This window comes from Lipophrys pholis (genome assembly GCF_963383615.2).
Source record: "Lipophrys pholis genome assembly, chromosome: 9".
NCBI classification, from domain to species: Eukaryota; Metazoa; Chordata; class Actinopteri; order Blenniiformes; family Blenniidae; genus Lipophrys; species Lipophrys pholis.
The window spans coordinates 15570994-15585745 of NC_137639.1; the positions used below are offsets into that span (position 1 = coordinate 15570994).

General features: G+C 39.6%; 1 protein-coding gene across 1 annotated transcript in view; it reads left to right on the top strand.

Annotated features, from left to right (window-relative positions):
- Positions 1 to 14752, top strand: part of LOC308114193 (CUB and sushi domain-containing protein 3-like) — a gene marked incomplete at both ends in the record, with an annotated part of 224717 nt that overhangs the window by 126771 nt on the left and 83194 nt on the right. The window contains 6 exons of the mRNA XM_080470880.1: positions 3435 to 3548; positions 4153 to 4248; positions 4642 to 4845; positions 10682 to 10806; positions 11002 to 11098; positions 12084 to 12188. Coding sequence (XP_080327006.1) covers positions 3435 to 3548; positions 4153 to 4248; positions 4642 to 4845; positions 10682 to 10806; positions 11002 to 11098; positions 12084 to 12188 — 741 coding nt within the window. The remainder of the gene's footprint in view (positions 1 to 3434; positions 3549 to 4152; positions 4249 to 4641; positions 4846 to 10681; positions 10807 to 11001; positions 11099 to 12083; positions 12189 to 14752) is intronic.

Genomic DNA, 14752 nt, shown 5'->3' on the forward strand with positions numbered 1-14752 from the left:
AAGGTGATCTTTAACCTGAAGGCAACAATAAGGTTGTAATCCCAATTGTGGTCACACACAGACATACTACAGCACTTTTTTGTTGACCGTCATGGACAACTACACTCGTATAGTACATGCAGTATCATTGAAGGAGTGATCCATTTGGCTCTATTTATTAATTTTGTTGGTGAATCTGATTATTTTGAAAGGTATGTACACATTGATGTTATCAGGAATACTTAATTAGAATGATACAAGGCACTTTTAAATTTCTAGAATATATTGGAATGCAAAGCCCAATAGATATACATTTGTCTGGAGGCTGCAGCGTTACCAGGGTCTCTGAGAAGCATCTAGCCAATACAAGTGAGTGTTTAATCATTGATTGAGCCATTCTGCACTACTTTAAACACACAATGACAGACTGTCACACACTCATATTCGCCCCCAGGGGTAATTCTAGAGTCACTGATAAACCTCAAACATGTTTTGGGACTTTTGAGAAAACAGTATCCAAAAAATCGTGCAATCTCCACAAAGAAAGGCACAGCCAGGACACTAACTGGGAATATTCTCACTGCAAGGCAAGAGTCAACCTATACAATTGTCAAAATCATTCGGCCATGCCTGAAAAATTGGCCGTGATATATATTTGGCCATTAAAAGACAATCACTGTACTGAAAAGTAAACTATGTCAGCAAGTGACAGTCACTTAGGTTGAATGATTGGTGAGGCTACTGTTGCTGAAGCTGCTGCGGGGAAGGTAATATGTAGAATGGAGGAAAGTTGGCTTCATAGAGATGTCCAACAACGGGATATCTCACTCACCTGTCAAGCAGAAACAGAGCAGTCTCCACAGGGATCTTTGTGCCTCTGAGCTTTCTTGGCCATTTCTTGTCCTCCACCTTGTGATTGTGTTGTGGCGTTCATCACATTATCATATGCCAGATTTACCACCTCTCACCCCCGCTGTCCCCTCCTCACTTCGGCTCCTCCAACTTCTTCCACCTGTCCTCAGCAGGAGCACAGATGCCTTCTGTTGCTGATTGGCTTGAGCGATGCTGTGCGGCTCAACCTCGTACTTCATGTTCATTTTTGGTACACAGAGCCAGGGCTGTGTATGGATTCCAGGTTTTTGTTTGCAGTACATTTATTTCAATAATTAATCCATCCTGTACTTTTTTTTACAAGTTGTTCCAATATGTATCACAAGAATAAAGCAATTCATGTACAACAATGACAAACTTAAATAATACACTGAACCAACAGCTAGCTGAATGAATGAAGGTTTAGCTTTCATTTATGCTTTGAATGAGAATTGCTGACTCCACCTATAAACTCCATTATAAGACCCTCCTGAGTCTCCATCTGGAAGCATACTCAATGCATGACATTTTGTCGCCTAGGGTGACGTTTCCAGTGATCTGCTGAGTTGACTTTATTCATTCATTCATTCATTTTATGCTCTCATGGATTGTTTGTTTAACACTTGAAATAGAAGAGACAGCAACACACACCCTCTTTAAAGTTCAGGTGAAATCACATTTTATCATTTCCTATCCGCAAATCTTATGCCGTGTGTTTTTCTTTAAAATCTTAGAATGAAAGGAAAGGATGTGTTTTTTTTGTTTTTACTTCACGATAGCGCCCTCCTTCTTTGTGATTCAGTCAGTATGTTGTTTCTTTTTTCCATCTGGCTTCATATACGTGTAAAACCTAGTAGGAGTTCACGTATAGCTCCCATCCAGTCTGAGAAACAGTAATTGTGACTCATTGTGCAACTTAGCTTGTTTAATGAGTGATCTAAAAGACATTCAGAGAGGATAATTGCCCTGCAAATAACAATTTGGCAAATAGATAGCAAATGCTTTTCTTAAAAATATTTATGTTTTCATGCCGTTGTGTTCCTTACTCATCAATACCAGTTATAACTAAGCTCTTCCTGCCCACAGCTTTTAAGCTGCAGAGTAAATTCGTTTGCACTTTCTCTTGTTCCCCTGCCGGTGCCTGTGCTCACCTCGTCAACTCCTGTCAGTGTCGACTCCTACAACCAGAAGACCCTCCAGCAACACAGATAAAAAGCACCATTCCTGAAATTCACAAAGACCTTTATTGGCGCTTATACGCACTTTTGACTTTAAGAATCACATACTTAATTTTGTCAAGCTTATTCTCCTTAAGTTAAATGTTGTGAGACAACTGAAGAAAACCCACACATTTAAAAGTAATGTGTCATAGAAGTCCATCATAAAAAGTGTATATGAGGAAGGTGATGTGAAATTGGTTTAAGAAATGGTGACCTGTGTTCAGAGTAGACATTGAACCAAAATCGGTTTTGCTTAGGTTTGTAGGACATTTCTTTTTCAGTATAGCAGTTATAACCTTAAATGATGTAGGCTTCTGAGGCTGTCGATTTGATCCATTTTTCTCACCTTGTCCGGGTTTCAGAGTATCGTTGAACAAGTCACTAAACCCCAAGTCCGTCCCGATTTAGAAGAAACACCTTGCAATGCCACTTGTCGGTGTGGGAATGTGTATCTGGGAATGTAGCTGTGGTGACATAGACCATAAGCAATGTGATGGAATACCCAAATTATTTAAGATTGGTTGATTTGAGTTATTTGATTGCAATTATGATTGGAGGAGGTGTATAACCCTGCTTAAAATCTCATCAGAATTCATGAAAATGGCACGCTGGATTGCTTCACTCGACCGTTACATCACATCCCCACATGACGTTTGAGTGCTTTGAGAAAATGGCAGCGGCTAAGCACAAACGGTCGATGCTGGAGACGATGCTGCACTTAAACATACCATCCCTTACTCTAAACAAGGAGGAAGTTTCTTCAGTGTTGCTTTGTCAAAAGAATTGTAAAAAGAATCTCGACAAGCTTGATTGGTTCCGTTAACAAATCCATCTTCAATACTGTCGAGTTTGCATTTCACAAGTGTTCACCCCAGCAAAGCACAGATTGAGCCACTGACTTAATCTCATTATATTGTTGATGCATATCGATTTGCACACAGGTGTGATTACGTCATTCAGTATTCTTGTAAACCAGCGAATCAGATTTCTCAATTGAAAAGAATTCAGTCACAAAAGTGACCGTGTACACATTGTTAGTGTAAAGTACTTAAATACTGCTGGTGATTAATGTGCTCTATATGTATGTGACATTTGATTATCATTCAGGTAAACAATATCTTAAAAGATGCTTTACTTGAGGATTTTAGTAATTAAAATAAGACGCAACTGAGCAGAAGTCACACATACTAAAGTTTAAAGTTGACAAATGAAATATTTTAGTTTTATTATGTATAGGTTTAGAGTATTAATAGTTTTAAAAGACTCAAAGATATGATTGCTTTCACAATGGCGGACCTGGTAATTGCTGTATGGCAATATTTAAATCATTCTTGCTGTGTGTGTCTCCTTCCTCCTTTGTTCCAGTGCTCTTTGGACAGTTTGTGGTATTCCAGACTTTGAACACTGATGTGGTTGAAATCTATGATGGATCCTCAACAGATTCAGCCCTTCTCTCCTCCATATATGGATCACACTCAGGTAAACACATAACTCACTGACCCTGTAGCACACTTTCTTCATTTAGAGCAATGACCCCGTGGACTTAAGTGGTCACTTGACAGATGAATTATGGCATTGTAAGATGACACATGACAATTAGTGCAATTGTAATCAAGTGATTATTTTCCCGGATAAATGACATATCTGAAATCCCAGCAGCCTGTGCTGTCATCATTATTTCGTTCTCCTTTACAGTCGGTAATGATATTACATCATTCAATAATGATTGCCATTGATTAAACTAGTGTGATCCCAATTACATCCAAAGCAAACTTGCTGTTGTAAATTGTAACACTTTTGTTGATTAGCCTGTAACATGATGAAAAAGCATCCAAATGAATTGCATCTACTTTGTAGCCATACCTCTGAGGATATATGTAGATAAAAGTACACATCACATCAGAAATTGTATCTAAATATACAAAACAGAACTGAATCAACATTCATTTTGCTGTGATTAAGAGCAACTACATATATTTATGTTTATGTCAGTTCTTTTCAGTACATTCAGTATATAAATCTAACTGTAAACAGCACAATCTATAAAATATGGATAATGTCTCCTTTGATTTTGATCATTTAGGTGAGACGCTCCCTTTGAGTTCAGGAAACAAGATCACTCTCAAGTTTACTACAAATGGAACAGAGACAGCCAAAGGATTTCATTTCGTTTACCAAGGTAAGGTTGCTTTTAGTGCCACGTTATCAGAACTTTGATGTCCAAATGTGTTTGGTGCATTATCTGCCTTTGCTCTCGTAACCCCCTCCAAAAAAAAAAAGAAGAAGCTGGGGTCTCATCATATTAAGGGCTGTTCACCAAAGTGCCACTGGATGTGGCTGGGCATGGCTGAGCAGGGCAGAATGATGTGGAGTCAAATAGCCTAACCTGGCACAGCAGACAAGAGTGACTAATGACGTGCGAGGACATTCACAAGGGCTCTACTCTTTCATTTGGCCTCCTTTGTCTTGCCATCTCTCCTTCTCCCTGATGTGTTTCTGCCAAGCGCAACCCACCCACCAGTCTTTGTCTTTCTTCTTCTCTCACACTTGCTCCCTCCTCTCTCATTCATAGCTGTCCCCCGGACAAGTGCCACTCAGTGCAGCTCAGTCCCTGAGCCCCGGTTTGGGAAGCGGATCGGAAACGACTTTGGCATCGGTATGGCGGTGCTGTTTGAGTGTAGTCCAGGCTACACGCTGCACGGCTCCAGTGCCATCAGGTGCGAGGCCGTGCCCAACGCTCTGGCCCAGTGGAACGGCACTGTGCCCACATGTGTCGGTAAGAGTCCTCTTTTTCCAAACTTGATACGCACCTTCTGCATGCGCTTGAACGCACACACACACACCCAGTCCCTCAAAGGTGGCGCAGGTGCACCAAAGTGGTTAATGTCTGTTTTTACTTGCGGTTATTTCTCCTTAATGTGTCTCACCCAGTGGGAAGCAGCTGCCTGTCTTTGCTCTTGGTAGATCAGACAAGAAGAAAGAGGCAAGGGCAAACAGAACAACAAGTTATCACATCAATTTTCTACTTCGACAGCGGGTTTGGTCTTCCGCACCTTCCCACACTAATGGGAAAATAAACAGCAGTGTAAAGAGAACATGCCCAACAACAGCCGATTTTTACGTAGGACTCTAAACTTTGATGCATTGTATCCTCGCAGTCCCTAATCTAATAAAGTTCACCTCTGCAGATTTAATACAGTATCACGCCACATGTAAATAAAGGCAAACTAAACATTAAGAAACGACAGTGATTTATGAATGTTATAAAACATATCACACAGTAAACATTTTTCTTTGCTCTTTCTTTGCATTATGACAAACTGGTTTTCTTTTCATTGTGGCAAGGAAAGTGATTCAGTTTTCTGAATGTACAAATTTTCTATTATTTACTTTCCCCACTTCCTAAATAGAATCACAATGCTGAAGATTGCGGAGCATATTCTGTCAGCGAACTCAGTAATTCTTAATTATTATTGGGGCAATCATGACAAATTGTTTTGGTAATAGACGTTGTTTCCCTGTTCTACTGGATTGCTTGATTGTCAAGTGCATGAGCTGATAATTCATGTGAATAAAGAAATATTATGCTGGTTTGACATTTAGTGTTATAATCAAAGAAATATGTGTATTTCTCTACTGATGATAGCTTTCACAATCACTTTTTTATTATAACATTAGTTCAGTGGACAACGTGAATGGAATTTAAAGGTGTGAACAGAGTCGCTCATACTGGAAAACCTTCAGAGGGTGATCACATCAATTTGTCTCAAACTTCAGCACTGCTTCCAGTAATCGAGTAGCTGTCTGTCCCACAGCTGCACTGCTTCGGTTTGCTCTCAGATCTGACTTGTATGAAGAAGAAGCTGAACTATTTTCAATGGAAAAAAGCATTCACCTAAACCCATGGAACCAACAATCACTAGTACTGATCACATAAGAGGTGAAGTGTCAATGTTGTGTTCAGTTTGTTCTGCTCTCCAGTGACCAAAAACATCAGTTATTATTATGCTTATTTTGCGGGGGGGGGGGGGTTACTTACGAGAGATGTAACTACATAGAAAATAAATTCCAGGTTGGGTTGTACTCGAAGTACACCATCACCATGAGTTGGATGGGTTTGACTACTTATTGAAAAAGAACAAAAAAAAGATCTTTGCAGTGACGTCCAACAACAAGCTGCTACTTCAATTTACCAAACATGATACAGAAACCTACTCATGGACACTCCACAAACTGTTAGCTTCATCTAAGAACATTACTACAGTCTTCATCTGCTGTAGCAGCAACCACATGTACCTTTGGAAAGCAGTCAACAGTTACTATGGAAACCAGCAGATCTGAAACATCAGCTCTGTCACACATCCACTCCGCTTCTTTTCTATTTACATGTGGCGTCACTTGCGCCACCACTCAACTAGTTCCAAAATCATACAATACAACACATCAAGTAATATATTTCTAACCAACGCTCTTCAGGATTTTGACCACGCCTTATTTTGCCTTGTTTTTTTTAAAGGACACGAAGTCTTAGATTGATTGCTTTGTACGTCAATCAAATGATACACATCTTTTGATTGGCTTGTGAGCTACCTGTGATGAACTTACTGGGCACAATACATATTAAAGTCACTGGGGATGAGGACGCAAGATGAGGCTTAATGAAGATTCAAAGACACGCGCACACAGAAAAAAGAGCCCGTTCTTGTTGACGCAATATACAATCATGCTTTCTGGATCCAAGAGCCACTTTTTGGTTTCACATTGGGTGCAGACTGTCTACTAAAGTGAAAATACCAGCATGAATAATCACACACCACCTTTATGAACATGAACAAATTTGTGTTTTGCCTTCACACTACTGTGCATGCATGCATGGGGGCGGGCGGCGACATGCACTTAGTCTCACAAAGACACCCACATGTCTACCTCGGGGAGACACAGTACTATGGATGAAGTAAGGCGGAATCTATTGAAGTCGGGCCTTGTGCCAACCAGCAAGTCGTCCCAGCCGATGAGTGCTAGAGATTTTAAGCCAGGGTTCATGCAAGTTTACTGCCAAGTGGTAAGGGAATAGCAGTGGCACGCGCAGTTCCATTTTAAACACAATGATTTTTATCTGGAGATTGAATCTGGCTGCAGCATCTCCCCCAGCGGCAGTGTACTCGTCCAGAATAATGGATATAGTTTCATGGAAGCTTCAACAAAAACACTATGCTCAATTACTCAAGCCCTTTTTATGGGATATGACGGCATCAGACACCGTTATCCCAGTGACGTACCTGCATTTCAAAAGATATATTTCCATCTCCTCATCTCTCAGTGATTGACCTACCTCACCACGCAACACTTGTTTTGCTTTCAATTCCACAAATACAGAGCTTCTAAATTGGGGCTTTAGCTGGCAAGCTTGTACAATGTTGTTTGGTGATTTAATTAGCTTTGCCTGAATAAATGCATAATGTTCCTGTGGACTCTGTTGAATTTTATGGTGAATAGTTGACTTTTTTTTTTTTCCATTAACAAAGGAGATTGACTCTTTAAAGTATGACATTATGCAGATCTCTCAGGTTCTCAGTGTCAAGAGTTAAGTGGTAGACTCTATAAATACAGTATGTGCTAATGCTACCAACAGATTGCACAAATGAACACGGGTCTATTTCAGATTTAAAACTATAAATCAGTAGATGAGTATAACCTTGTGTTTGGCTGTGTCCTGCACAACTGATAGAACAGGTACTGCGGCTCTCACGCATACTGTTGTAAAAAAAAAAAAAAAAAGTCCTTAATGTTACATAAGCTCACAGATTGCCATGATTCATACTCGGTGTGCCCACACAATAGAGCTTTAACAATTTTTATAAAGGTCCCAACAAGTAATGATAAGCTCTGTGTATTATTATTATTATTATTATTATTATTATTATTATTATTATTGTTGTTGTTGTTTTTGTTACTAGTAGTAGTTTAGAAAGAACCCTTACTGAATTTTGGTGAACTATAATTCAGATGTGGTCTACATATGAAATGTGTTCATATTTCATTTTCCTGATACTCTCTGGACTATTTTTAACAATCACCTGGCACACACTGTCACACTGGCTTTGATCCGCGATTTTATACACAATGTTTTTCCTGAGGATACCCATGTGGAAAAACCTGGAAAAGAACCCAGCTTGTGCTTCATATATAGTTTATTATTCTCATACTGAGATTAACTCTCCAAAGTGTCCACTTATGCATTTTTTAATATAACATATATCCTGTCTTCCTCAGTTCCTGCATTATGAATTTTTTTATATTTTACAACTTTAATAGGGATCTTATTTACAAGTTATATGTAAAATATATTTACAAACCTTGATAATGTACCTGAATCTATTCAACGGGAAACCGTTGCAGCGTTATATCCACAGTCGGTTCCAGTTGAACGGTCGTATGTGATGACTTTGGGCTTACAATTCTACTGTGCTAAATATTGTTTTTAACTTTTATATCTACAGTCAAATGTGTTTCTGCTTCACTGTGTATCATGACACTTAGGCAGAGATTAAAAGCTTTTTTAAGTAGTACATTTATTTAAAATAAATAAATAAATTTCAAAGGATACATAAATATTAAGAATGTTTATGTTTGGTCAATTATATATTTGTTCCCAGAATAATTATTATCGAGGGACCACCTCGGTATATCTTCAGACTCCAATTATCCGGTGTCATACACAACATCCCACAAGAAATTTAATGTATCACATACATTCAAGGGGCTTCAGGATGTGATATTCTGGATGCAGTGCTAGATTTTATGAGCTGACCTTCACTTTTCATTTGCAGTGCAGAATTCAGTTAAACCAGCTGGTATCCAGGTGTCCTGAAAGAATCTCACAACATGTGTCATACAATAGCTGAGGCAGTCATTACTGTGGTGGTGATTATATGGCAGTGCGATGTCTCCACTGTGCAATTGCACCAGGAACAAAGGTAATTTTCTCAAATGTGTCATTCAGAATGAAGGGAACAAAGTACTCACTTTCCCACCATTCTCTTAAGTGTCTGCAGGAAGGTATCACCTTTTAATTATTGATGAGATTCATCTTGTGACTCAGTGATAGCTGAAAATAAGAGTTTCTTTCAGCCATTTTTCTAGCTTTTGTGATAAGTAGCATACTTTTCTTTTTCCTCTCATTTGCTGTGCGGCTTCTCACCTTTTACATGAAAACCTGCAGTGGCTGATGCATATCAACAGCTGTGATTATTCTTGACCTGAACAGGGTAAACCTATGTCCTTGACAAAATAAGAAATAAATGTCTGGTTTTTCATTGTGAGAGCACTTTGTAATGTTTTGATGTTGTAAGGATTCCTTCTGAATTACTTGCATTGTAAGGAAACATATCTTTTTCAACAGTCTGTTGCCTGTATGAACCAACAGACCTACTCTATATAAAAATTGAAAATGAGTTGTTCTTGTTTTATATTTGGGTGTATGAAACAATTCAAAAGATTCTGCTATACTAGGTTGGTTAGGCACAAAAATTGATTACAAAAAATGGAGCCAAACACTGTATAGAATATTGCTGGCTGGATACTGTAGACATTGGCACCAATCTGAAAAGCAATGAAGAAATTGTTGCCATTTTGTGATGCTGTGTTATATAAAACCATGCCCAAATATATTACAGGCCCTGACAATGTCAGCACAAGCCAATCAGTGACTCCAATTCAACATTCAACCAGTATATCAGAGGGTTGCCACATCTATTGCTAAAGTTTACTGGTAAAATGTAATGGTTATAAAGAAGGTTCAAATAGCTTTCACAGTTTCACAGAAAGATGGTATTTTACATGTCTTGTGATAGTTGATTTTGCACATCAAACTTGTGCTGTTTACTTTTATATAGAGCATGACATAAGTGGGTAGTGCCGTGATCTGATCCCATTAGTGTGAATTAAAAGAGACATTTTGTAGACAAAAAAAAAATCTTCTCTAGCTTCCGGCTGCTCTTTTCAGAGGTCGTCACAGTAGATCATGTGATAAACATGTTTGATTTAGCACAAGTTGTATTCCAGTTGCTCTTTCTCACACAAACCTAATCAGTTTTGATAACAGTAGAACATATTATAATGCTCAGCTTGAAAAGAAATCATGGTGTCGCTACAGTAAAAAAAATAAACAGGTCGTCCTTCCGTCCTTTAATCCATCTTGTCCAGTCCCTGTGTCAGTGTGCGACTGGACAAACCACTGAACTCCATGTCGCTCCCAATGTTGTGCAAAGCAGCTGTCACAATGGGAGTGTGTGAATGAAAGGGTGCATGCGACTGATCAAAACTGTGTTCGGACTAAAAATACAGTAGACCGCCATTTAATAAAGGCTTTTCTTGCCTTTGATTCGATGGAATCATTTCACTGTCGCTCATTTAAAATCCATTTATACTGCTCATTTATAAAGGGTGGAAAGAGGCTTTTAAACGCTCGTCCATTTGCTGCTTCCTCCAAAGTGATTTCCGCCTACGCCTGGCTTTGCAGGTGCATTTGTGACTTCAGTTCGCCTGAACTTGGTCATCACTAACCAACTGTCTTTTCCGCTCTATTTCTCAACATGTTATCCTTTTTCTAGTTCCCTGTGGTGGAGTGTTAACGGACCGCAGAGGCACCATTCTTTCTCCAGGATACCCAGATCCATATGCCAACTATCTGAACTGTGCTTGGAAAATATCTGTTCCCGAAGGAGCCGGCATCCAAGTAAGAAGACTGAGACACAAATCTCAGCAGTGCCATGTTCGACAGGAGATGAAACAATGATTTTATTTTCATTCTTTCCATAAAGTATGAACATTATTTGTGCAAGGCCCCACTTAATACACATATTACTTATTACTTTTCAAATCTATGTATTGTCACGTTTAGCATTGTTATTAAGATATATTTCTCTCTCAGATTCAAGTTGTGACCTTCGCCACAGAGCACAACTGGGACTCGCTAGATTTTTTTGACGGCGTTGATGGCAATGCTCCAAGGCTCGGTAGCTACTCAGGTAAATCTGATACAACTGAATTTTTGTTGTCAGCTCCCACTTGAATTTCAAGCAGACGTCACAAGGCCCCAGCAGCAGACAGATGTGGTGATGGAGCTGATGACATTTGGCATGTCCTTTGAGAATGCGGTCTAAAAACCAGTTACAGGAGTCAAAGGAGGGGAAAAATCCCTCCTCCTTCACACAATGTCCCTGTCTGCACAGTAGAGATCTTCATAAGGCAAGCCTATTTCAGCCTGAAATTTCATCAATGTGGCGTTGCCTCAGGGCTCACATTATTGAAAATAGCACATTTGCCACATGGCAACCCACAAGAAACAAGCCATCACATTGTTTTAGATGCTGAATCCCAGCATAGAAGGAACTGGTGAAGCATAATGACTTCTGCTTCGATATCAGCCATCAATTTCATGAGATGAGATGTCATTTCTTAAGTGGTGGATATCTCGTTTGGGAACAAAGCTCTGTAAATGGTAAAACGGCTCCAGAGTACAGCTCTAACAGCAGGGCAGCTATTGAGTGTGAAAAGGCTGAGGAAATTTAAACAGATATATATATATATATATATATACAGTGTGTGTGTCTGTGTGTTTGTGTGTGTAAAAGACACCATTCAAATTGGTGAAGGTGTATACCTGAATAATATAAAACTATCTCTGGCCTTGGTCTTTCCACATATAGAATCTATCATAATGGGCTGGAGTTGTACCTCAGGCTTGCATTAGAGAGAGAGCATTCAAGGGAATGACATTTCAGATTTAAGATCCACGGGTGTGAGGAACATGATTTACACCTTAAGCTGTGTGCAGACTGTATGTAAGGTCAATGAAGATTTTGAGTAGTGCCATTGATAGATTTTTAGAATACAACTGAGGTGCTATTTATGTTACTGTAATATGCACGTTCACAGGTTTCTGGAAGTTAAAAAGCTGGGGTCTGAACCATTTCTGGCCGTCAATGTTGTTTTGTATGTCACACAATGCAGGTACAACCATTCCCCAACTGTTGAACAGCACGTCCAACAACCTGTATCTGACCTTCCAGTCTGACATCAGTGTGTCAGCCGCTGGCTTCCACTTGGAGTACACAGGTATGAGGAGAGACGGTTTGTCTGCCTGCCTGTCACTTTGTCTGTTGTCAGTTTATTTCTGTGTCCATCTGCCACTGGCTTCCAGCTGCTACACAAGGGTACGAGAAATAAGAAGGACAGCTGTTCTGGATGGCACAGCCAGACCTACATAGGGATTATGTGAGGAATGAAGTTGGTGGGTAAAGTTTTCTTGTGATTCAAAGTCTTTGTATCTGCTTCCCTGGCCTTCCAGCGTGGTATTCCCTGATGGTTTTGTTTTAAAATGTTTCACAGCTTGAGGTTACTGGACCCGAATCCCATTTCATTTAAGGACTGAATTTTGCTCTTCTCTCAGTGGACTATTCACTTAGGGGCATATTTGCTGAGGAGCATGCTAAACATTTACCGTGCTCAAAATTTAAAGAGTGTGACTGGCCCCAGTGGAGTGACTGATTTACCAAGACCTCCCTTTGAAAAATTGTGTAAATGCAAATGAAAGCGGTAGCTGCAATTGATTCATGAGCCTTTCAGCAGATTCTTAATACCACAGTTCAGCCTTATTTACATTTCTGCTTTTTTTTTTTTTTTTTTTATTGTCTCCTAATGTGTAATTATTTGTCTTCTAGATAAATATTAAGTCTGTATTTTCTCTCTGCGCTTTACATTTATCTCCCCTTTGGCTCAGTTTTTATCACAACCTGCAACATGTGCAGCTGTGACTGTGAGAGGCCAATTGTAACTCACTGTCCCTGATCCACAGAGATGGTAGAGAAAAAGTACAACCACAGAGGGAAATTAAGAGTGGACAACTACTTTATCATGTCAAGATAGTGTGCGAAAAGGATGGGCCACCATGACAGCCCTGCCTGTGTATCCAAGTCAGTTTCCATACACAGCACCACTACAGAATGATATTCTTCTAAGTGAAGTAAATTCAGACTAACAGCCGTTTTCCACAAATTTGTTGCAAAACAAAACCGGCATGAAGAAAAAGAAAAAGAAAGTTGTCACTATATCTGTCCTCGCTGTCAGTCTGTGAGCGTCATACCACTGTTGTGATCGACTTCACAGTCATGTCTCTCACAGTCACTGCTGCGTTTCTCTCGCTTCGAACCACTCTGTAGTCATGTCTCTCAGTGGGCTCTTTCCTTTCTGTACCGCGCACACACAAACACACACCACCGACTGCTGAGAATCCCTCTAGTGCCATGTCTTGCAGTCAGCCATTTCCTCTATGCGTGTCTTACACTGCTGACCTTTTAAAGTGTATTCCCTGATGCTTTGAGTTAACCACACTCCAACCAAACTACCCTCTACTTATTCCATTGCCATTCACAATAGTGAGCATACCAAGCTTATGGTTCTCCCATTTTGGGTGATGCCGAATAGTTGTGCATTTGGATCCAAACTATATATGCTTTAAATGTGCCACTTATTTTTCTACATGTGCCAGTTTTTGCCTCCAATTAGAGCCCCAAATGCTCAGTGCTGTGGGAAGAAAACGGCAACAGAGATTGGCACGGATCCAGCCAGTAAACCATCTGTTTTTAAAATGTTTCCTTTGGGTAATTGCTGCAGTCCATTGAGACCAGCATAGAAATCCTGTATACCACCCATGTCTACAACATCTGAAGCACCAAGTGTTTTAACCAGCTCTCCCAAGGCAAAAACTATGTTGTAGTTGAAAACAAAACTGGTGCATTCTCACTGCCAATATGGCATTTTCATCCCAAATAAAGTCCCACAGTTGGCTTCAATCATTGCAGTCTGGACAGGCCCGTGTTCTTTCCATGTGATCTACATGGATCGACTGGGACAACTGAATGAAGTGGTTGTAGATGCCGTGCACATATTTCCATCTACTGAATCTGCATACAAACGTGACTGTTTTTCTGTTCTTTTTCATCTCTATAAGCACTGCTAAATCCATCACACTTCATTTAGGCACTACTTTCACATGGAAATACTGAATGGAATTGTTTTCATCTGTGTGTTTGTAGTTCTATCTTAAATGTCTATTTGCATCCAAGGCAAAACGTTAAAAGAAAAAGGTTTGGTTTTTTTCTTTTTAAATCTAAATGCAAAAGTAGAAAAAGCAATTCAATCAGGAGTATGAGTTATCCTACCGGTCATTGAACATAAAAGCCGTTTCAGCGTTTCATACACAGTCTTGCCATGTGTTGACTTTGTCCTGCTTTACCCAGAATGGAAAGTATAATTTTAAATGTGTTAGAGGCAGAGTGACAATCTGGATAAGTTGAATTAGTCATTCTTGGAAATTACACCACCCACTGCAGATAGTGCGAGGTATTAGCTGATGTATTAGCTGTAGTGGTAGACATAAGAAACGGAGAAATACAAGCCTGTTTCATTCAGAACATCTCCTGTTTACTGGTTTAGTAGTGTGTGCCTCTCATATCAGGTCAGCATGGCCTCATAGCACACAGCTCAAAATCAAATTCTAGCCCTTTCATTTCAGTTTTATTTTCTCTGATAGAAAAGAAAAATCATCGACGAAATTGCTTTAGGTGTTATTTTTCACTTAATGATGCAGGTCATCTCATGTTCCAAGCAATTACACTGAT